At 36.4% G+C, this 25666-nt stretch overlaps 1 protein-coding gene across 49 annotated transcripts in view; it reads left to right on the forward strand.

The window, feature by feature from the left end:
• The window catches only part of PTPRD (protein tyrosine phosphatase receptor type D), a 2308694-nt gene that overhangs the window by 2200975 nt on the left and 82053 nt on the right, over positions 1 to 25666 (forward strand). For all 49 annotated transcript variants that reach the window (XM_046022098.1, XM_046022091.1, XM_046022095.1 and 46 more), the window contains one exon: positions 24634 to 24757. In XM_046022098.1, the coding sequence (XP_045878054.1) occupies positions 24634 to 24757 (124 nt within the window). The remainder of the gene's footprint in view (positions 1 to 24633; positions 24758 to 25666) is intronic.

Here is a 25666-nt window from a genome sequence, read left to right on the forward strand (position 1 = left end):
GTAGCAAGAACTAAAAAAGAGGCTTTTTTTTTTTTTTTTTTTTAGTTTTATTTTGATTTTAAAATGGAGTTGCAGTTTTAGGGCCAGAGTGGTGTGTTCATGTAGAGAGAAACAGTATTAGATGCTGGGGAGAGCATTGGAAGTCAAGGAAAATAAGGCTCGTATTTGGACTCTGCCAGTTAGTTATTGTACTGCTCTACTCTGAACCAGTGACTTCACCTCTTGTCGACTGATTCCCTCTTACTTAAGATGAGGATATTAACCTACTCATAAGGTTGTTACAACAATAGCTATGTCAGATGCCTTGCTTCTTTGCCTTTCTGTACAAAGCAGACTCATAGGAAAGAGTAGTGGCCCTCAGTACTGTGAACTTTAAACTCAAGACCTACCTGTTGATCATTTAGCAACACAGCATTTTTTCACAAGTTGTTTTATTTGTATAAGAATCCCTTCTTCTTTTCCCAAAAATGGGCTCTATGTAAGCAATTAGAAGGTGAGCAGTGATGAAGATGGAAGGTGGTTATGATATTTGCATGTTCTTTGCATATTTTGTATGTAATGGAATTTCTGGAAATTAAATCCACATGAAGTACCCAGAAAAGCTCATTTTCACTGAGGAGTAGAACCTGCCTTGGGTCTCTGCTATGAATCCAAATGCCCCTAGACAAGCTATTAAACTCCTCCAATCTTAGTTTCCTTATTTATAAAAGAAGCAGTTGGAATGCCTTCATCTGTTTGATAAACATTTACTGGAAAGTAAGAAAAAAAAAAGTCAAGAAACAAGTTTTGCTCTGGATAAGTCCATAGTCTCCCAGATAAAAAAAAAACAACAGAGGGGCGCCTGGGTGGCTCAGTGGGTTAAGCCGCTGCCTTCGGCTCAGGTCATGATCTCAGGGTCCTGGGATCGAGTCCCGCATCGGGCTCTCTGCTTGGCGGGGAGCCTGCTTCCCTCTCTCTCTCTCTCTCTCTGCCTGCCTCTCTGCCTACTTGTGATCTCTCTCTCTCTCGCTGTCAAATAAATAAATAAAAAAAATTTAAAAAAAAAAACAGAGGAAAAAAGTGGTAATTATAGGACATGATGATGGTGGGAGGGGAAAATTTAAGAAGGGACAGTACTGAAGAGTTTTTCCAGAGAGCATGCAACTTAGACTCACTGAAGTTTGCTAGGATTGCAAGATCCCAGGCTAAGGGAGATGGACACGCAAAGGCATGGAGATGAGAAGGGACATGGCTTATTCAAGGGACTCCAGTGTGTTCTGTGCTTGTCACTGCAAAATCAGGGTCATGCTGCTCAGAGGTGAGACAGAAAAGTTGATTATACTCATGAAAAGTAGTAACATCAACACTAAGGAGTCTGTGCTAGTGATCTTAAAAGTACTTTCAAGTCATAGAAATGATTTCCTGTCTCTACTACTAAGCTGTAAGTAACCCCCCAAAATCAAATGAATGCATCTATTTCTATGGCACTCGTGAGCATAGCTTTGGAGAGAATTTGAACAATGCCAGAAGGGATTGGGGCCAGGAGAGCCTATTGCTGCCCCACATAATAGGAATGTCTTTACTTATTTCTTTTTAGATGTAAAAAGGGTGGTAGTATTATTTGCCATGATTTTTTCTACTCTGGCTAAACAGTTGGTCATTCTACATGGAAAAAAAAAAAAAATTGTTGACCATGCCACCATGCTGTGGAGTACAGAGAGGATGAGAGAAAGATGTGAGTGTTAATACATTATATGAACTTATGAATTTAGCAATGCCTTGGGAAATATTAGTCTTTTAGTCATCACAGACACAGCATTTGGTGTATTTGGCTTTAACTAAAAAGTTCAGACATGAAGCATAATCAGAACTGCGTTATTTCTCACTTACTGAGTATGTTCCCTTAATTGTGGGCATTCATCTGTCATTCAAGCTCCAGCCGGAGGCTCATGGAGATTCTGGATTTAATTCATTCTAATTCCCCTCATCCACTCCCCTCATCCCTTTATTTCTCTTCCTCCATGCCCCCCTCCTCATTCCCTCCTATCCTTTCCCCCATCCCCTCTGTCACCCTAATTCCCTCCCCTCTCTCTCCCCACCTTTCCACTTTCCCCCTTCTTTTTTTTAAAGATTTTATTTATTTATTTGACAGAGAGAGATCACAAGTAGATAGAGAGGCAGGCAGAGAGAGAGAGGGAAGCAGGCTCCCTGCTGAGCAGAGAGCCCGATGCAGGACTCGATCCCAGGACCCTGAGATCATGACCTGAGCCAAAGGCAGTGGCTCAACCCACTGAGCCACCCAGGCGCCCCACATTCCCCCTTCTTCATCCCTCCCCTCTACTCCTGTCTGCAAAATATTCCTTCATACCTTCTTCTTTTAATATTATGGTGATAATATTACCTAAGGCTTCACAGTCTAGAAAGAGCTTTGCAGTAATAATAATGATAGCAAATGTGTGTAGCACTTACCATATGGCAGACATTCTTCACAACATGGTACATATATTAACTCATTCAATCCTGCCAAGTAGGTATGATTAGTATCCCTGTGTTATAAGAGAAGGGACTGAACTGAAACTCAAGGAAGTTAAGTAACTTGTCCAAGGCTATACAGCTGGTAAGTGGCAGCATGGGGATATGAACCCACATGGCTTCCATTTCAGAGTCATGTTCTGACCACTATAAATAGTTCCCTTTGGTGTTTCTTCCCACAACCATTTTCATTATGGTCTTAAAATAAGACATTTTATGTCATTATCCACTAAAATGGTTGCATAATATTCATGAGTATTTTCTGGTCCCAAATAAGACATATTAGCCTAAATTTCTTTTTTCCTTTTTTTTTTAAAGAATTTATTTATTTGACAGACAGAGATCACAAGTAGGCAGAGAAGCAGACTGAGAGAGAGAGAGGAGGAAGCAGGCTCCCTGCTAAGCAGAGAGCCCAATGTGGGGTTCAATCCCAGGACCCTGGGATCATGACCTGAGCCGAAGGCAGAGGCTTTAAACCACTGAGCCACCCAGGTGCCCCATTAGCCCAGATTTCTGATTGATACAATTTTATTTTTGTTTTTCAATATCATGGACATTTTTGAACAACAAAAAAGGACTTGGTTTCTTCTGGGTAAGAAACTTTATAACCAGCCTCCCCCTTATGTTCTTTTTTATTTTATTGTTTTTTAAATTAGCAAGTTTAAAAATGATGTAAGGTTACAGTTTATACCTGAAAACAAAACAAACAAACAAACAAAAAAACGAGCACTGCACTCTAATGGACTAGAAACCATCAATTCACCAAGTTGACTCTATAAATTTTCCTACATAATGGTGACAGCATTTGTTTTCTGATCTTGACCAATTCCCTGGGTAAATAAAGTGGAGAGAAAGCAGAAGCAAATGTTGGAAAGATTGGAAGATATAAAGACCCAGTTTTAACTCTCTGAGAGAGTTGTTAATATTGACTTGTTCTTGTCTTGACATTTTAAAATATAGATCAGAGTTTACTTACTTGTTTTAACCTGAATATTAAAAGAAGTGAAGACTTATGTTGGCAAAATGCCTTCTTCTCTACATATCGCCAAATTCTGACATAATTTAGATAAGACCCATGCATGATGAAAGGAAAAGTTGTTCACTACGATAAACTTTGTAAATATATTAAACTATATAAAGTGTCATTTTGTCTAAAGATTTTTAAAAACATCTTTCATCTATGCAAAATCCTGTTTCAAGTTTCTGCAATTTAATTTCATATAAAAGCTGCTAAATGATTTGAAAAGATAGAAGCTGTTTACTTCACAATCAGATGTTTGCCATATTTCAAGATGGAAGAGTTATACAAACACTTTGCCTACTTGCATTTCTTTCCATTAGTTTCAGGGTCCATTGTTGTTGTTTTTGTTTGTTTGTTTGTTTTTGGTTTTGGTTTCTTTAGCTCTAGCTTTGATTTCTGTGAAATTGAACAATATGCCAACTAGCATATAATAAGCTAGATTGATGAGGCAGAAGTTTGGCTCCAGATGAATGATTGCACTAGGTAACCTTTTTAGGTTCTCTCTTTGTCTAAGCCTGGAATTCTGATTCTCTGATTACTACAAAACACAACTAAAAGTACGGATTATAAAGATGAGGCTCTGAAGCCCAATTTCCCTTTTTGTTTTCTCATTGTGGTGACGCCTCTACCCACTCCTCACAAGCTTAAGTCCAATCTCTTCTGCTGGTGTTCTATAACTCAGGAGTGCAGATGTGGCTGAAGTGATTGAGAAACCGTAATTAAGATGGTTAATGAACAGTGAAATGCTGCCTCCCTTTGTATTAAAAGCAGTTAGGGTGCTGCATTAGCAAAGGTAGAAGAACTTAGTCTGCCCCCCCCCCATGGTAATTAATTGACCTCCTTGTCATCAGTTGAGACCTGAGGAGAATAAAAATTTTCAGCCTAGGTATTGGAGTTGGTGGGTGTTGCTGTGCAACTGGGCATTGATTTCCTTTTTTGTTCTTTTCTATTCCTTTCATATTGATCCTCCCTGTCACAGCTCACGGATTCTCCCATTATCTTACAAAAGAAAAAAAAAAAGTCCCAACGTTTTACAGGTTTGAATTCAGTTTCATAAAGTTTCCTCTGTGGAGTTATATTTGAGGATTCCTAAAATCTTTGCATCTAGTCCACCCCTGTTTTTTCGTTGAAGAGAAGACATTTTTTCCTGGGAAAAAATAAGTGATACAGCTGAATGAGATGTGGCTGAAATCATTCAACCAGTTTTGCAACTAACATTATGCAAAAGCTGACCTTTTTTTTTCTTTTTTAAAGATTTTATTTATTTATTTGACAGAGAGAGATACAAGTAGGCAGAGAGGCAGGCAGAGAGAGTGAGAGGGAAGCAGGCTCCCCGCCGAGCAGAGAGCCCAATGCGGGACTCGATCCCAGGACCCTGAGATCATGACCTGAGCCGAAGGCAGCGGCTCAAACCACTGAGCCACCCTTTTTTAGGTAGACTTCCTAGACAAAAACAAACTGATGAATAAAGGGGGAAGTTTTCTGTAAATAAAGCTATAGTCATACATGTCAAACTTATGTTATTTAGAAACATCAAAGAAGCTTTGTTTCCTATATGAGAACCCAAATCAAAAACAGTATTAGAAATTTAGGTGGCTATCAATTATTTGATAAAAGGCGATTTCTATTTATTGAAAAGCCGTGTTCTTAGCAAAAAACCTGTTCTTAACAGGTTCTTAGCAAAAAATAAATTTATGTGATTTATTTCTCTGTGTTTTCCTTATCATTTTATTAAGATACAATTCATGTATTATAAAATTCACCATCTTAAGATGTATAATTCAGTGGATTTACTTTGTATTTGAATATTAAATGGGTATTTTATAAAGATTCAAGGACATCCACTTTTTGGGGAAGATTTATATTTCTTTTGTTTGCATTGTTCTTAAACAATGACACTAGGGAGTTGTTTGAAGACAGAAGTTTTCAAACAGAATGGTAGCTTGAGCGTGGAAGGCCAGAATTAAGAAGAGACAAGTGCCTATCACTATGGAGCAGATTTTATTTGCTTTTTGTCCCTGAGTCCCTGATACTACAAAGGATTGCAGTCTTCATTGTTTTACTTGTGAGTCTTCCACTCACAAGTAAAACTTCAGGGCAAGGAATGTGTCATTTTTATTGGGGTATCCTTTTGACTAGCATGGTAACTTTTCTCAAATGAATGTGGGAATGTTTCAAAAATGAAGCAGGAGCCCGGTTTACTTTTTGCAGCTCCCTCTTCCCAAGTGTAACATGAAATCGAAATGGACATAATTTATCAACCTGTGAATAAAGGTGCTTCAATAGATTATAATATTACTTAACTGCAGCGGAGATCCTGTGGGAAGAGAGGTATTATGTGCACAGGGAAGTGACCACTTGATGGGCAGTGGTTCTCCATCTAGGTAGGGCATCCACCTTTGGGTTCCCTTGGTGGCCCTCCCTTGGGCAGTATATCATTAGAACAGTGCAGGAGATCAAGCTTCCCGACAAGTATTCTGTGCACAGATGGGGAAGCCATTCACTGCCCTGACTGAAATGAAGGAGTGGAAGAATGCTGGTTGCAGAACTCACTTTTCCTCTACTCATAGTCTATGAAGAAAAATGATCTGGAGTATTCATATCTCAGAGCCAACTCTAAGAAGAATAAAAATCACCTTTCCTCAAAGCTAAAAATTTAGCAACTTTTACAAAGACTAGTAGTTTCACTATTTATCTCTCTGCAGTTTTATCATTAAAATATTTTCTTTATTTCCTCAAGACTTCATCTGCTCTTGCTACTCATTTGCTCTTGAAAAGAGTTGTAATCTTTTTGTTTTTGATCAATAATCATTCCTCAACAACAAATTGTGAAGCCACAGACCAAAGATTATAATTTTCATTAGAGAATAAACCAATGAACTCTGTGAGACAAAGCTGCTCATTTCTTCCAAATATCCCTGTGAACACAACAGAAGGCAATTCTAAAAATTGGCTATTTCTAAAAAATGTTCCAAGAACATGAATGTCTGCTTCTTTGGAGGTCTCTTTTCTTTTCCAGCTTTGCATTCTGTTCATCTCATACAACAAACCTTCACTGAGTTATTATGTGCCAGGTACTTTGCTAGGCTTTGGGGGCTACAAAGATGAATAGTACATAATTGTTGCTCTTAGATTCTGAGCCTAAAATTTCCTTCAGTTTTTTTAGCTAAACATTAGGCCAAAGCTGCCAAACTAGATTTTGATAAAGATTCCCATATCATGAAGCTATAAATTTTACCCCAGTGTAATTCAGCTTGGATTTTAGTCTGTATTTGTTATATTCACCATGATGGGATTTTTGGTTTTCTTATATTCAATAAATTCAGTGATTTAGAAGCCTAATTAGAGTGCTAGAAGCTATCTAAAATCTGTCCTCAAAGTCTAAATTTGCTAATTTCTTAGACAGAAAAAGAAATCCTTAAAACTTACAGGTGTTTGGACTAATTTTATAGAAGACTCGTATTTTTCTTTCTCATATTGCATTACCTGAACGTATGTTAAGATTAAGGGAAGAACATTTGTTCTTTATTGTGTTTCTGTGGCAGAACTTCTGAATGTTTAACTAGGCTGTTGGAGCCATTATAAAGCATAGTATTTTGTGTCATAATTTCAACTAATGAATCATTGAACACTAAAATGACTTCAAACAAAATTTTCTATCTGGATGAAATACGTAACTCCAGAAGGAAATATGAGCTCTTTAAATATCATACAGATCTCTTTCTCTCTGTTCTTCTCTTATTATAAATTGTTGGTTAAGGTAATCTACTTGTATTTTAATATCTATATTGATTAAATAAATTTGTCTGTTAGAACACAGTTTTATATTTGTTACTTTACCCATATTGCTCTTTATAAGATGGTTTGGCCTCTTTGTATTTTCTTTGCTATCTCATTAAATTATTGAAGTATATCCCAAATTGGAATAAATAAGATTTATGCTGTATAAGGAGAATCAGAACTATAATCTAATGATTATCCTTAATAACCAAAAGATATATGAAAAAATATATGAAAGAAAATGAACACAAATATAATTATATTTATTTTCTGGAATAAAATTCCATTTATTTTACTTTTATTGGATAGCTTGATTGATAATATTTTCAATTTTGAAAAAAGAGTCATTTTTATATAGCATTACTTGTAAATAGACATATATACAGAGCCCCCTAGTAAGGGCATATCAATTTAAAATTTTCCAACTTTGGCTCTGAGAAGGGATATATTTATTCCTCTAACATACTCTAGGCGTTATTCAATTTGTGAAACCTTAATGAACTATAGCTTAGCACTGAGTTATTTTCAGTAGTCTTGATAATCAATATAAATTGCAGTAAAGCCAATGAATTTATAACATTATTAGGGAAGATAATCTGAAGAATGCATTACTCTGTTACCATCAGGTTCAAAATTTTGTTTATATTTTAAGATTTAGCATTATTAATCAGAGGGTGAAAGTATAATTACAGAAGAAGTGAGTTTCCCAATTTCAAAAGACATCCATGGAAAATGAGACAGAAATCTGAAATTATTAAAATAGTATCTGTATATGTTATTTGCACCTGGATTGGCCCACAGTTTTATAGGCTACAAAGATACATAGTAGACTATTTTATTCAGGAACTTACATTATGATTGGGGAATTAAGAAATTATCAAATGAAAAGAAAAGTTATAATGATTTTAAATAACTTTAAATGAGGAAATGTTACAAGACTGAAGTTAGCTGTGAAATGGATGCTCCACACTATGCCCAACGGTAGTGGGTACATTTGAAAGCGTGGGAGAGATCTCTAGGTAGGAGTGCATTAGGACAATATAATTTAAGCTGAACCTTGAAAGAAAGCTAGGATTTAGAAAAACAGAAAGGATAAGAACGTTCTCTCCAGACATGAGTTATTCCAGTGTGAAAAAGTAAAAATTGAGATCCTCTGACTTGGACAGATTAAAAAGGAGCCACATGGAAACACCTGGGTGTCTCACTTGGCTAAAGCATTGATTCTTTTTTTTTTTTTTTTTAATTTTTATTTATTTGACACAGAGAGAGAGATCACAAGTAGGCAGAGAGTCAGGCTGGGGGGGGGGGGAGGAGCAGGCTCCCCGCTGAGCAGAGATCCTGAAGTGGGGTTCTATCCCAGGACCCTGAGACCATGACCCGAGACGAAGGCAGAGGCTTTAACCCACTGAGCCACCCAGGTGCCCCTAAACATTGATTCTTAATTTCAGCTCAGTTCACAGTCTCAGTGTCATGAGATCGAGCCCCATGTCAGACTCCGTGCTCAGCATGGAGTCTGCTTGAGATTCTCTGTCTCCTCTCCCTCTGCCCTTCCCCCTACTCTTGCTCTTTCTCTAAATAAATAAATATATAATCTTTTAAAAAAGAGGTGGGGAGACAACAGCTTGAATTTAGGAATATTTACTAAGACTGACTAGCCAGTTCAACATTTATGTTGAGGAGGTATGCACACAGAAGGACACAATATGGCAAGCTCTGATTTTAAAGAACTTTAAGTTAGTATAGGAAATGAGACAACATAAACGAATATGAGACAAATGTAGAATGTGCTATGGACATTCCAAATCTCATTACACCCAAAATTTGACGAGTTATTTCAAAGAGAACTCTGTGAGTCTTTCAAGTTTCAGTGTTCACAACCACCTATGTGTTTGGATTATGGTTATTGTTTCTATTTTTGTCTTTGTGCACATAAACTGAATATTATGAGCTTTCTGTTGAATTTTGTTTAATACCTACTGCATCCTTTAAGTATAAATATGACTCTCTCACTAGCAACCTACATTTTGAGCATGTAACTGTCTCTCTCACAATAGTGAACAGAATACTTGAGACCAGACTGGTAATACAGGATGACAACTGCCATCATTTTGTTATGTTCAGATTCAATAAACTATAGTTATGTGGTGAAGCAATTCAGCTCTTTGTTAATGACAGATTTATTGAAGACACGCTTTCAGAAGGATTGTACCAGAAATCCTATTAAAGTGCCATCCATTAAACCATTAGGATAGTCATTAAAACTGTTAGTGCGGACTTGTTATTCATGAGTTATTGGTCTCTCACCATTCTCAGTGGTTTCTGTCAATACTACTCTACCCTTTGCTCTGTTGTGGCTATTCAGTTCCAAGAAATGAAGGCATATCAGCTTTCTCTCTTTTCCTGCAAAATTTCAGGGGTTGAAGTGGGAGTAGGAGAGGTGGTATGGTAGTGAGGGTGGAAATGAGAGAGATTGAAATCCCTGTCCTAATTCTTCCCGATTATATAGGGTAAGGATGATACTTAAGATCCCACTCCTTTTTTTTTTTTTTTATAAGAAGCATGTTAAAATCTAACTATAAGAAAGTTATGGCTGGTTTTGATTTAAAAAAAAAAAAATTTGGAAGTGGAAAGTACTTTGGGATTAATGTATCATTAAACCAAACGGACAGACATCTGGTCTTTAATCTATTTTCCTTTCTGTTCACAGTTTTGAAGTAAGGAATTGAACTTTATGAAAGTAAATATAAAGTTGTAATTTATACATGTGTTAGAGTGTAGTAATTAAGAACTCAAAGTCCAAAGTCAGAGAGCTCTGGACTCACATCCCCGTTCCACAGCTTCAATGGACTACCAGAATGATTTGTAGGAAGTGTCTTAACTCTTCTAGGCCTCAGTTTCTGTATTTCCAGTATGGAGACAAGAGTATCACTGTGCATGAGACTCAGTGCATAATGATGATGCACTCATCATTATCATCATCATTATCATCAAAATCAGAAGTAATTTAACCTGATTACTTCTCAGTACCATTCTTTGATAAGGTTAGAGGGAGACAATCTAATTTAGTGTTGGCTCTTTCAATATTTTTTCCTGGTCATAAATCTACACTGAGCTTTGTCTCTAGATGGCCAGAGAAGCCAGTTGCAGACCTTGACATGGATTTCACAAACTGCCCTCCAGAGTGTTGGATCCTATAATCTATGTCCTCTGCATCTAACATGACAAGAAGTCAAACATGCAGATGGGAAGTGTCCTGCAGCTCCCGTTTGCCCTCACTTTTGGAAAGTAATACAATATTCACAAACTGAAAAATTAAAGAACACAGATAACAATTACAAACTATTAAAATAATTATTGTTAAAAGATAAACTGAGGGGCACCTGGGTTGCTCGGTTGGTAGAGCATATGACTCTTGGTCTCAGGGTTGTAAGTTTGAGCTCCATTCATATTCAGACTGGGCAGCACCAAACCAGAAGTGTTTAGGAGCAGTCTACCAACAGGAGCCAGGGAAAAAACTCATATAAAGTTAAGTGTGGAAGGAAAGAAGGGAAATTATTGATTGGCTGTAGCTTAAAGCTTAGTTGACTGTTTATGACTGGTTGTTTTGATTTTGTAATCTTGAAGCATTTACAGGCTTAGATTTTGGTTTGCTTCCAGAGGCCACCACAGCATTAAAGCCCCCTCAGTCTAATAGCATTCTTGTTTAATTAATTTAACATTTTCAATTTATGCATCTCAGACATAAATGCTGATAGCATTGATACATGATATTCTAGGTTTATGTACATATGTGTGTGTATATATTCATATATATATTAAAATATGCCTATATTTTAATAATGTCCTTTAAATTTCTTTTTTAACAGTAAAAGTAGATGTCTTTATGTCAGTAGATACACAGTTTCAATAGCTTCATAGGTTTTTCATACTCCAAGTCATTTAAGCAGTGTCCTGTAATAATAAGATTATTTCCTTTTGTTCCCCCACTGTTGTCATGGTTCTATAGTGACCGCTCCAAACGTTTGTCCAGGAGAAAGACATGTCTTTCCCTTTCAAAGCTTTTAGGCAGAGTTTAGTGCCTGACAGAATGGCCAAAGTCTAATTCCAGGAGATGATGAATTTGAAGAATGTGTGTGGTGGGATGAAGTTGAGTCAGTTGGGGAAGGCAGAGATCACAGGCCAGACCTCCAGACTGTGAAAGTACCTTGATATGGTCATTTTACTCCAGGACCTAATCCTTACCTTTGTAAATCCGAGAGGTAATGGGGTCCCAAAGACCCCACTTTCATAGGTGTGTGATGTCAATGGCCATGTTGTCATCTCTATGAGAGGATCAAGTCATCATGTTCATCATCCTTTCTGAGCCTCCCTTTTCTGTGTGTCTATGAGTTATTTTCTCCTGTTGACTGACCTAGCTTTTTTTTAGAGATGTTAATTTAGACATAGTTTTAAAAGATATGTTAATATATGTTCTAATACTTTAGAACATGTTATACTTAAGACATGTTTGATGATTGAATTGTGTAATACTCAAGCAACAGAATAAGTCTATGGTTCCATTTCCAGAGTGTTAAAAAATTTAAAAAAGGAAAGAAATTATAGCATGATTCTACCTAATATTTCAGTAATAATTTTAAAATGTAAAATGTTTATTAGACAAAAGATTAAATATAAGATCAATTCTTTAATTTTGCTCTTTTCCTCTGCAACTGAACACACATCCAACCAGTTTCTGCATCACCACATTCTTTCCAGTCTCCACCCTGCCCCAGAAAAGAAAATATATATATATATATTTGAACAGGCTAAATTGCTAGTTTCATAGAGAACAGGGTAAGTGTGTGTTAAGAGTCACATATCTGTGTCTTTATCTCTTTTCTGTGCGGCTCCATATAAACATTGAACAAGATGAATCAGTGTTTCAGGCCAACCACCTTGTTGCATTCTGGCTTTATTCCACTCTTACAGCAGCAGAGTTGATAAGTGGAGACAGGTGTTGTTCTGCAGAAATTACTGTCTTTACTTTTCCCCACCTACCTGTCCATGTGGTAGAGTTTGAAAATGAACTTACTGTCTGTCTTTCTCTTGTTCTCTTTCTGCATGTATATGCTCACTTGGCTGTGATGGTTATAAGTCTGTATCATGAAGCTCACCTAGGACCCAAGATATAGATATGGATACAAGGAAGTTAGAGCCTACTCTAACCTTATAATGTATTGCCCAAATTGGGACACTTTGGAGGATGGTGCTTTGATAATGAAACTGGGACAAGGGGGTAAACTGGAATGTACCTCCTACCCCTTCTAATGTAAACCTTATGCCAGAGCTGAATATTTGGCTGTTTATCCTTCCATCTGAGTAGGATGCTCCCATCCTCTGCCACAAAGGCCAACAAATGGACTTGAGACCTCTGAGGAACACATTTGTTAAAATAAACAACCTCCCCAAATAAAAGAAAAATCCACTATATTAAAATGGTTAACGGTATCCACACATAGGTAGTATGTCCAGAAAATTTGGTAATATGGTGTATGTAAGATTGTTTCCTGGCAAGCAGTCCCTATGTGATACTTCAGAATAGTGAGCGGATATATAAAAGTTGGAAATCATAGCATGGAAGGCTATAATAATAATAATAATAATAACAATAATAATAATACCTGTTCACTTAGAAAGAATTTCAAATGTGCCATTTGTCCAAGATGCCTCTTATCATGAATCAGGTTTCAGACAAGTGTGAGCCTGGAAGCCATTCTGACTATCTAAAAATATTTTATATATCTCTGATCTATTCCAATACATGTTTACTTAATAGTTACATGTTCATCAGGGAAACTTATTTAACTATTTCTAAGGTTCTAGGGTAAATGTCACTGTTGCCATATATACTGACTATAATGCTTTTTAGTTATTCATTCTATAAATAACATTTTTAAATCAACTATATGCTAAACACTGAGTATACAACATCAGATGAATTATAGTCCCTGTAATGATATCTTCAAGTGATTCCATTTTTTTCCCCAAAGTTCAAGTATATAAAATTATCAAAGTATGGGCATTTTTCTAATACATTTTATCTGTAATTGTCTAATTACATAATTACATAATAATTCATTATAAAATGAATATACATTTCAACAAAACAAATTAATCTCTGAAATTAATCTTTTAGTTTAGAGATATACTCTAAAATTCTAGATTGTGTTAATTTGTCCTAGCCTTTCTAGTTTGCTTGCAACATGTAACAAAGAAGAAAGTAAACATGACACTTTAGGTTGTAAATACTTTCTAAGCTACTTGAACACCATGGGTATAAATAGTAATGATCAATCTGTGTATCTTCTTTAATTAGAAGCCTATATTTAGTACATTATACTGTGTCCTTACCTATAAGGACTAATGATACTAACAGCAAGGGGTTTTTAGTATATAAATGTGTATGTATACATATATTACATAGTGTATACATATCCAAAGATACACTGTATCCAAAAAACACAGGTAGAATCTCAGTGTGTTTCAACCAGATAGTTACACTAAATACATTTGAGGAAAGGAAGAGGCATGGGAATTTTTTAAGTGATTATTTCAGATTTTCTGTATTCCATCAAAGACTTAGATGAAGTGTCATGTTTTTTCATTTCATTTCAGATGCAAAATTTTTATTCTCTGAATAAAAAAAATTTTATTCAGGAAATTATTCATATTTCAGTTTGGAAACTCATCTGTTTTTCCTTTCCCATCTGAAAACAAATTTGGAAGAAGAAATAATTTTAACAAAATTTTAATTAAATAGCAGCAAGGTAATACTGAAAGCCTAAAATACATAGTATAGAGTAAAATGAGGGAAATATTGGTGTTTTAAAATTAGGTTATAAATCTGTATAGGTTATAAAGAAGAAATAATGTTACCACTTAAAACTCAACTGATCAAATGCTCAAAAACAAGATGATGATTTATCTTATTTTCCTTGTATTGTTATTTATGAAATGCTCCTATAATAGAAGGCATAAACAATCACAAAACCACTCTTTTCATTCACATATTTTTTTAAAAAAATTTTTTAAAGATTGATTTATTTATTTTAGAGAGAGAGAAATAGAATGTGGAAGGAGGGGGAGAGGGAGAGAGGATCTCAAGCAGACTCCACACTGAGAACAGAGCTCTACACAGGGCTCAATCTCATGACCCTGAGATCAGGACCTGAGCTAAAACCAAGAGTCAGATGCTTAACCAAATGTACCACCCAGGGACCTCAGTTAGTTTTTCTTTTGAATATACTTTTTCACTGTATTTCTGAATGGTCAGGTCTCAAATGAAATAGAAAACCAAGAAATATATGTGGTTATTTGTGTTCTGGTGGTGGTGGTGGTGTTGTTATCTATCCCAGAAAAGTGGATCAGTCTCCAAACTATATAGATGAACATATTGTTACATAACAAGTGGCAGGGCAGAAGTATATTTCTTTGCCTAAATTAACTGACAATTGTGTCAGTTTTATGCTTCATTGTCAAAGGAAATTGATTCACTTAGCATCAGGGAGATCAGGGAGAAAGCAGACATTCCTTGGACACTGAGATTGTCTTAAATCAGGATGTTCTAACACAAGTCAGTGGATGAAGACAGGAAAAGAAAAACACCCACCATTCTTTAACCAAGAACTTTGCATCACGTGTTTTATATGTATTATTTTACATAATACTTTTGGGTCAATACAAATGTGGCAGCATTTACAGAGTGGTGAGGAATTAATGCATTCATCTTGTTAATTTGGAGCCAGAATCTAGTGCCCTGTTGTTCACAGGAAAGAAAGGATGCCACTGTGAATTTATTCAGCTTAATGCTGTGCATAGATTGCAATCAATAGATAATTTTATTTGTTACCTATACACAGTTCTTTTTATAAACACTGTAATTACTTTCTATCAATTCAATCAACTTTATCTCCTTAATCAGAGCAGTTTAATAAAATTTTAATAACATTTTCTTGCCCCAAACTGTCTGGAAAATTTTTAATTCTTTTTGCTTTACCAAATAACATCAGAAATCCTAGTCTGTGAATTATATTTGTAAAAATGATTATCCATAAAGCTCTAGTCTTTAGGAACATCAGCTATAATTCTATATATCACTTTCTTATTATGTACTTTAATTCAATAGAGGAGATAAATAGCAAAAAACTGAAACATTGGGATTCAAGTTATCACTGCCATCATTCTTCTAGAACATTGCCTTTGGGAAATAGGAATTTTTCTTTTCTACATTCAGTACTATCTAGGAAAATGTTGAGGTACATTAAAAAGGAGAGTATAATAAAAAATCTGGGCTTTTAAATCTTCAGATCTCAAAGTTGTATGTTCTATTCTGAACTCTCGTTTGAAAAGCTCTGTCAAAAATAGTTTTTTTCCAGTCACACATAGAAAGTAGTAAAATAGCTTCTCTGCATTCCAGAGATCACATAGCATTGTCCTACTGAATTGAAAAAGAATCTAATGTTTGTTGATGTTGTTGCATTATTGTTTTTTGTCATTTTTGAATTTATGATAAATAAGGACAAAGTTAACTATACTTCTAGGAGTAAATAGAATTCTTAAAGAGATAAGCTAACTCATTCTTAGTGCCAAGATATCGTTTAGGAAAAAAAAGTGTTCATCAACTGGTTGCCTCAGATATTTACTCATCTCATATGGCTGACTGGTTTACAATGACTATAGAGTCTCTTTTTTGCTTCTCTACATATCAATTCTTTTTTTTTAAATTTTTATCTATTTTTTATTTTTTTATAAACATATAATATATTTTTATCCCCAGGGGTAGAGGTCTGTGAATCTCCAGGTTTACACACTTCACAGCACTCACCATAGCACATACCCTCCCCAATGTCCATAACTCCACTCCCCCTGTCCCAACCCCCTCTCCCTCCAGCAACCCTCAGTTTGTTTTGTGAGATTAAAAGTCACTTATGGTTTGTCTCCTTCCCAATCCCATCTTGTTTCATTTATTCTTCTCCTACCCCCCTAATCCCCCATGTTGCATCTCCACGTCCTCATATCAGAGAGATCATATGATTGTCTTTCTCCGATTGACTTATTTCACTATCTACATATCAATTCTAATGTAAATAAATTATTACTTCAGATACTTCTCTGTAACTATTTGTTACATAATATATTATAATTGGGGTTGCAAATCAAACCACTAGACAATAGATAAGCTGATATAATTTTATCACTTATTTGAAGAAAAAAACTATTGTATATAAAAATACCTGATTGAAATATCTTAATGCCTTTGCAAGCACTGTACATTTATAAATTGTTAATCTTTCCACTTAAATATGGAGAACTCCCATATGTATTCATTAGTTAACACTGAGAGTTTTGAAAAGTCCCTATTTCAGTCCTTTGGATTCTAATTGTGGCCTAAACCAGAGATACTTTTTTTTTTTTTTTAAGATTTTATTTATTTATTTGACACGGAGAGAGAGATCACAAGTAGGCAGAGAGGCAGGTAGAGAGAGAGGAGGAAGCAGGCTCCCCACTGAGCAGAGAGCCTGATGCGGGGCTTGATCCCAGAACTCTGGGACCATAACCTGAGCCGAAGGCAGAGGCTTTAACCCACTGAGCCACCCAAGTGCCCCCCAGAGATATTTTTTTTTTCCCTTTTTATTAATTTTTTCAGCGTAACAGTATTCATTCTTTTTGCACAACACCCAGTGCTCCATGCAAAACGTGCCCTCCCCATCACCCACCACCTGTTCCCCCAACCTCCCACCCCTGACCCTTCAAAACCCTCAGGTTGTTTTTCAGAGTCCATAGTCTCTTATGGTTCGCCTCCCCTCCCCAATGTCCATAGCCCGCTCCCCCTCTCCCAATCCCACCTCCCCTCAGCAACCCCCAGTTTGTTTTGTGAGATTAAGAGTCATTTATGGTTTGTCTCCCTCCCAGAGATATTTTTATAGAAAAAGACTTGGGAAGTTTTGGTAACTAATTTGGTAAAGGAGAAGAGAGAAGATGAGGGCACCAACCTGACACTGGGAAGCCATTAACAGAAAAAAAGGGAACAGAGCAATCAGAGTGCCAAAGCTAACCATGGGCAAAGAGAAAGCCAGCACCTGGGACTCAGGCTCTGACCTCCAAACTTTGCTCATGATCCTACTTTCCACTCCTTCCTCACATTCTACTTCTAAAAGCATCATCGGATTCAACTAAAGGCATGTTCTTCTCTTTGAAGAAAGTACTCATTATGCCAATTGCAGGCCTTTGCTAATTGTGCAAAATATAGCCCTTCTCAACTATGCAAACGTGGGTCTTTTTCAAATGGATACATATTAATTTACCATTTTCAATCTTGGAGAGAAAGAATATGAATGAATGAGAATTTTAAAAGGCTTCATTGCAGAAATACAGTCAATGGCAAACTGCTTTTCTAAACCTCAAAAACGGTTTGAAAGTATGTGGGTGCAAACCACACTAAGGAGTAAATGAGCCTACTCATTAGGAACTCTGTGGAACGATAGTGTTTATCTAGAGGTTAAGGTCATTAAAAGTTCAATTCCCGGAGGCAAGGCGAACCATAAGAGACTATGGACTCTGAAAAACAACCTGAGGGTTTTGAAGGGTCAGGGGTGGGAGGTTGGGGCAACCTGAGGGTTTTGAAGGGTCAGGGGTGGGAGGTTGGGGCAACCTGAGGGTTTTGATGGGTCAGGGGTGGGAGGTTGGGGGAACAGGTGGTGGGTAATGGGGAGGGCACGTTTTGCATGGAGCACTGGGTGTTGTGCAAAAAGAATGAATACTGTTACGCTGAAAAAATAAATAAAATGGAAAAAAAAAAAAAAGTTCAATTCCCAGTAAAAAGGATGGTTAGTCTGACCCATAGTTTGCCTAGTCAAGTAGCTGGTCTATTCCTTCTATATAATTAAATTTTTGTTAGTTGTTTTAAAACACAAAAAAACAGGATACAGCTTTTTTGTGGTTTCTCTTTGATGAGTTTCTAAAGGGAATAATTTGAGGTTTTTCTCTTAGTAGAGTGAAGAGAAATGGGACACAGAACAACTAGTACTGTAGGGAGTTTGCACATATGAATTATATTTTTCTTCTTGGTAGAGAAGTTGAAATTTTGCAGAACCATATTGAAAGGATTTTGCTTTAAGTTGATGGCTTTAGCTTTACCAAAAACTTCAGTCACTGGATGTAATTTTACACAGTGACTGTAGTGTGATGTGCAAATTTATGAGCACTCTTGAGTTTAAAATTATAAGTATAGGGTGCCTGGGTGGCTCAGTGGGTTAAAGCCTCTGCCTTCAGCTCAGGTCATGATCCCAGGGTCCTGGGATCGAGCCCCACATCGGGCTCTCTGCTCCGCAGGGAGCCTGCTTCCTCCTCTCTCTCTGCCTGCCTCTCTGCCTAGTTGTGATTTCTCTCTGTCAAATTAAAAAAAAAAAATTATAAGTATAAATTAGAAGCACCATAGAGATTTTTGTTTCCAAACCTCTCGTGTTTCAAGAGAATAATGGGAAGACCTATGTAAAACAATCAAGAAATCTTCTCAAACTTGGCCAGAGAAAAAGCATAATATGGCAGCCAGGCATTCAGACTGCGGTCCAGAATACCTGGACCTGCAACAGAGCTTACCAGTTGTTTGACCCTGAGAAAGTTTTTTCCCTGAGAAAGTTTTTTAATTTCTCTGCATCTCAGTTTCCTCACTTGCAGAATGGTGATAATAATGGTACTTCTAGGTTCTTTGTGAAGATAAAATTAGTTAACATATGCGAAGCACAAAGAAAACAGTAGATGTGATATGTGTTATTATAACTATTGGATATAAATATATATTTTATTTTATATATTTTTTTAAGATTTTATTTATTTATTTGTCAGAGAGAGAGTACAGGCAGGCAGAATGGCAGGCAGAGGCAGAAGGAGAAGCAGGCTCCCTGTGGAGCAAGGAGACTGATGTGGGACTCGATCCCAGGATTCTGGGATCATGACCTGAGCTGAAGGCAGCTGCTCAACCGACTGAGCCACTCAGACATCCCCTAAATATATAAATATATATTTTAAATCTGGCATTTTATCAAGAATATGGTTCAGAATTATAAGTATGCCATATATATATATATATAGCTTATTTTTCCATTTACCTATTTTTTCCACTTACCTATTTTAAGACAAAGTTCTAGTTGGTTAAAAAATTAGAATTTTCAGACCATCAAGTTAAAGATACATAAATGCAAAGTATTTAATATTAACAGCTGACTACTCAATATTTTCCTTTTCTTCTTTAAATTATAGGGAGTTTTTTCTGTGGTCACATTCTCAATACGGCAAAGCCATTGAGTTGAAGATCTGGATGGGAGGGAGACAAACCATAAAGGACTCTTAATCTCACAAAACAAACTGGGGGTTGCTGGGGGAAGGTGGGGTTGGGAGAGGGGGAGGGGGTTATGGACATTGGGGAGGGTATGTGCTATGGTGAGTGCTGTGAAGTGTGTAAACCTGGCGATTCACAGACCTGTACCCCTGGGGATAAAAATACATTATATGTTTATTAAAAAAAAAAAGAAAGAAAGAAAAGAAAGGACGAATACCCAACTTTTGTTGCAACATGGACGGGACTGGAAGTGATTATGCTGAGTGAAATAAGTCAAGCAGAGAGAGTCAAGTATCATATGGTTTCACTTATTTGTGGAGCATCACAAATGATATGGAGGACATTGGGAGATGGAGAGGAGAAGGAAGTTGAGGGAAATTGGAAGGGGAGGCGAACCATAAGAGACTATGGACTCTGAAAAACAACGTGAGGGTTTTGAAGGGGCGGGGGTGGGAGGTTGGGGAACCAGGTGGTGGGTAATAGGGAGGGCACATATTGCATGGAGCACTGGGTGTTGTGCAAAAACAATGAATACTGTTATGCTGAAAAAATAAATTAATTAATTAATATTAAAAAATTAGAATGATTAAGTGGCAGGTATTGGGGTTGTGTCATGTGCCACCTGTGCAGATAGGAAAACAAAGTAACATGTTTTGATATTTCTGGAAAGTTTAGGTGCTACATACTCTTTATCCAGTACATTCAAGGACTGTGTTGAAACAGAAGGAAACATAAGGAAGTAGTATTCTTGTTTATGAATTCTGTGACAATGCAATGTACAAATGCCATCTAGCTTATTTTTTAAAATTCTATTAATCAAATTTGGGTTGAATATATCTAGCTTGCTTTATTTCTAACTTGCAAACTTTCCTCCAGGGCAGCTACAGAAAACCTGAACAGGATTCTAGCTTGTGAGGGTAGAATTTGGGATTGAGTTCTGGGAAGGAAAGGGATATCTTACCAAAAGTTGTTTGGATATATACAGCTGAAAGGATAAGAAGAGATATCCGAGAGTCAGGCTTAGGAAAACCAAATGCCAAAAGTAGGAAGAAATTGAATCTACTAGGAAAAAGGTGCTTATTGCATTTTGAATAGTGTTTGGGTGGTATCAGCTCAACTTGATAGTAGGAAGATGCATGGTCATGTTGGGTTGGCCAAAATACGAGATTAGAGTGGAACTCAACTTCTCCAGACCTGTGTTCTTCTTTCTCTATGTTGGCCATTTGATTCTTCCTTAAGAGGATCTCAGCAAGAGATACCAGAACACAAAGAGGAAAAGCAACTGCACCAGCACCTGCACAAAAAAACAAACAAGCAAGCAAACAAACAAATAACTGTAAAAACACAGAAGAAGTTGGTTAAGCATCTGAGTCTTGGTTTAGGCTTAGGTCATAATCTCAGGATTGGGAGATCGAGCCCCTCATTGGGATCTGTGCTCAGCAGGGCATCTGCTTAAGGTTCTCTCTCCCTGCCCCTCCTGCTAATGCATGTTCTCTCTCTCTCTCTCTTTCTCTCTCTCTCTCTTCATCTTTCTCTCTCACACACACACACAAATAAATGAATAAATCTTTTTTTTAAAAAGTGTGTTTTGAGAATTAAGCTCTTATTCATCCATGATACCTTTGCCTCATTAACATGGACAATTGAAATTTGATTTTCTTCAACCAGTTTTATTTTTTCACAGTAGAAAAGGTCATCTTATACCTCTCCTACTTTCAGTAGCTGTTATTCCTTACTGAGTTTACTGCTCTCAACTTTCTGACAAGTTCCAAAATAATGACCTATGCTGTGTATAGTTAAACGTTTGGTCAGACAGGTAGATACAGATAGATGAGTATGTGTTGCACAAAGACAGTTAAGCATTATTTAATCAATGTTTGTTTGATCCATGTAAAATGAGTATAAATGTAAACTGCAACCCATCTGTTTCATCATTCATGTGAAGCCAACCTCATTTCTAAAACTTGATTTCTTATGTAATTGCCCCAGAATGACAGAGGATGATCAGTTGGGAAGAAAAAGCTTTTGGACTGGCAAGATAAAGGATAGCTATGTTTAAGTGTGTTTTACATGTTGGGCTTCCTCCTTTTTCAGTGGCCTTCAGGATAGGTAGCCTCATGCCTTGGTAATTACCAGCTGTTAATGGTCAGCTGGGCTTTTGAAATCACACGGACCTGGGTTTTAGGGAGAATGTATGAATCTAGCTGTATGAGCGAATTACTTAACCACCAAATCACATGATGGCTGCCAGAGAGAAGACCCATAGTAAGATTTATTGAGTTAATCTTTCTTTACTTCAATTTCCTTGTCTTGGAAAATAACAATACATACCTCATAACATTTGTGAAAATTAAAGAGGATACTGCATGACCCAGCAGCTACTATAATTATCCTGTTACTTAGAGGTCTTCTCATGGGTCATCCTTTAAGCCTAAACATATTAACACATGTGACATAAAACTCATGTTTCCATGACTGGTTTTTAAACTCTTCAATGAAAGTATCAAATCAAGCATTCAGAAGGCTGGGGATATGTGGCGAGAGTGGAAATGGACATGAATTAACAGTGTCTGTGTTAAGAGATGCAATTTCATTAGTCTAATTAAATGCATGCCACTTTACACATCTGTGAGTGATCTTAGTCTGAAGAACAAGGACATCAAAGGAAGTAATATCTTCCACTAAAGCGCTGTACATCAGTGAGCCTAGGAGCTCTTGGGATATTTTACAGAAGAATGTGTAAGAAGCTTATGTACTCAGCAGTACTCCTCAGTGTAAAGTGGAGTATCATTGGTAGTTATAATTTCAGGGTCACATACTTTACTATTAAACCATATGATAATGAGTGCTAAAGCATCAGTTTTAGTGCACTATACCTTGCAGTTTCCAGAGTCTATTGTTTAACTCCCATGTTACATGGAAGAATTACTCCACAATTTCTCTTTATGAACTGTTCTCGACAACATTTATTCATCATTTCAATTCATTTAAGGAAATCTGTTGAACCATAATTTATTGAGCCGTCTTTGTAGATGCAAAGATAACTAAAGGTGCATAGGTAGGACTGTGGCTAAGGACTTTAGAATCTAAGCTGTAGGTCACTCCGAGCCGGTGGAAGTTCTTAAGCAGGAACCGAACCTGTCCAGAGCTGAGTTTCAGGAATGTTACTTTGGTGTGAAGAGTGCGTTAGAGTGAGAGTTCAAATGGAGAGTTCAAGCAGACATCAGATAACTGAAGGATTGGATTGAGGGAGTGGTGGTAAACTGGTAGATTTGGGGCCAATTTAAGAAAATTTTAAGGTAATGCCTGCTCACCAAATAAAGCTGCTTTGTACGGAGAAGGTTCAAGGTTGACTTAAGGCTTCCACCCAGTCACCTGCATGTTTCAGATCACCAGATACTTGGACAGAAGTCCACTCTGCAAGGGAGATGCTGAGCTTCCCTGGAAGAAAAAACTAGAAAGACCCCTAATTTTATTATTCTTTAGACTCTGAAGCATGGATAATTATTTTGCTAAATATTGTTCAATGATGACTATTTATATATAGCTTACCATAGACTAAGAAAAGAAAAGGGGTTTTATAATCTTTAGTAAATTAGAGACTGCAGTCTATCCTGCTGAGAATTTTAGTATGTTTGGAGGATATTCATGGAGGTTAATAGGTTGACTCTTTACACTTGTGAGTTTTACTATCCCTATTAAACACCAAATATACACGTCTTTAATATTGTAATAACTGTTGGATATGTTTTACTTTCCAGTTCTACATATACACGTTCAAGCATGGTAAATGCCTGGGATCAAAAATTACTGCTAAAAATTCTATTAATGTAACCTAGTGTCTACTTTTTTAAAGAATTTTACTTGTATATAAACCCAATTTATCATTATTTTTGAAAACTTGACTTTAATCATTTCAAATCATGTTTATGTAATTAATGAACTCATGTTTCCATATACCATGAAATTATGTCTTTAGAAAGTGTCAGTGTCCTATGATCAAAGAAAAGATATATTGATTTCCATAAAATTGCAGGAAATTAAGAAATCCCTCCAAGTTTTGTAATCAAATCTGGAATTCAGTCTCAAAATAATGGTTCTGCTTTACCTATAAAATTACATATATTATTTTATATCTGTGCAATATTTATTTTAGGTTATTGAATAATAGTTTGAATGAAGGTATCAAGAAAAGTCATTAAAAATCAGAAAAAATAAGTTTAAAATAGAAAAAAAGAAATTTTGTAAATGTAACATATAACAACAAATAGGAAATAAATAGAAAAGCAAGTAGATCCTATGTGCACTGGTTCATAAATTGATATTTGAAGATGATTATTAGATATAACCAACTTCCCTTCTTTACCATTTTTCTTAACTATTTGAATTGTACAAATTACCTTGTGATACTAGTCATAGTGTGTTATGGAGAAACAGGCACAATTTTAAGTTGCCCTCAAGTTGTAAACTGTAAATGAAGAAAGAATAGCAAAGCCTGTGCCCAATGAAGCCAGTGAATGACCAGTAAATTTGAAGGCTGAGGTTGGGTCCTGACAGGAAAGGGTAGGGAGAATAATCAAGATAAAATAATGTTCGCAGAACCAGAAGGAATATTGAACTAGATAACTTGTAAACTATAGCTGCAGAGAAGGAAATGGAAAAGTAAAACAATTTAAAAAACCCTGCCTTTCCAATATTCACAGAACATCTATATTGATTTTTTGTTCATTTGAATCAATGTTGGTGACTATCACTGTTTTTTACTATGATTAATCATTTCATGTTTTGCTGGTTATAGTAGTGTTCAGCTTCATAGCTAAGGTCCTCTTTGATGAAGTATGGCTTCAGACTTTTCTTTTTAAATCATGTTTCTTACTTGGGATAAATGCCTCTAATCCGTGTTATCAGGTATTGATTTTGTGTATGTGCTGTTTTTCTTTGAAAGTCAATTGACCCTGGCCAGCAGTTCACATGGGAACATTCGAACTTGGAAGTAAACAAACCAAAGAATAGATATGCAAATGTAATCGCATATGATCATTCCCGGGTTCTCCTATCAGCAATAGAAGGTAAGGACATTCAGACATTGTTTATACTTTTATTTTCATGAATAAATGTTTTCATGAGTTTAAGGGTTTGCTTGAAAATACAGTTCTAGCTAGGCTTTTTGCTATCTATGGAAATAGTTAATTAAGATTCAGGTATCATTTGTTCTCACATTTTCTTTCTCATATAAATATACTATAAATGGGCACACGAAATCCCCAATACTATATTACACAGAAGCATCTCTCATTACATTCTTGGCTTGGCTCTAGGTGAAAGATTTCATAATGTAGTTGATGCTTATGGAGGGGAAGAAAATCAAGGTTGTCCATTTTACTGATGGTTGCTGATGGTTATAAACAAACAGGTGATTACCAGAATATAATCATTGACTGTTATTTTTTTTTTAAGATTTTATTTATTTATTTGCCAGACAGAGGTCACAAGTAGACAGAGAGGCAGGCAGAGAGAGGGCAGAAGCAGGCTCCCTGCTGAGCAGAGAGCCCGATGTGGGGCTCGATCCCAGGACCTTGAGATCATGACCTGAGCCGAAGGCAGAGGCTTTAACCCACTGAGCCACCCAGGCACCCCTCATTGACTGTTACTTTTAAATGAGGGTAAGGGGACCTGTTTATAAGTAAATCTGGATAGCCAGTAGGGACAGTCTAAAGGTTAGGAGTTGATGGTGTAGTGATTAATTAAAATTAAGCATATTGGAAATGTCTGGTACAGCTAATTTGTAGACTGCTTGGTAATCTGTCTCTCACAATTGTAGCAAGGTGTGCATTCCAGAGGGAATGGTTGCTCCTAAAAGATGAGGATTACACTTCTAATACACCTAGCTTCTTCTAAGGGTTCATGAGGAGAGTATTTTCCATTCATCCCCTTCCAGCAATAAATCCCTTCACATGGCATATTAAAATCAATTAGGA

The sequence above is a fragment of the Meles meles genome, chromosome 11 (genome assembly GCF_922984935.1).
Source record: "Meles meles chromosome 11, mMelMel3.1 paternal haplotype, whole genome shotgun sequence".
Lineage (NCBI taxonomy): Eukaryota > Metazoa > Chordata > Mammalia > Carnivora > Mustelidae > Meles > Meles meles.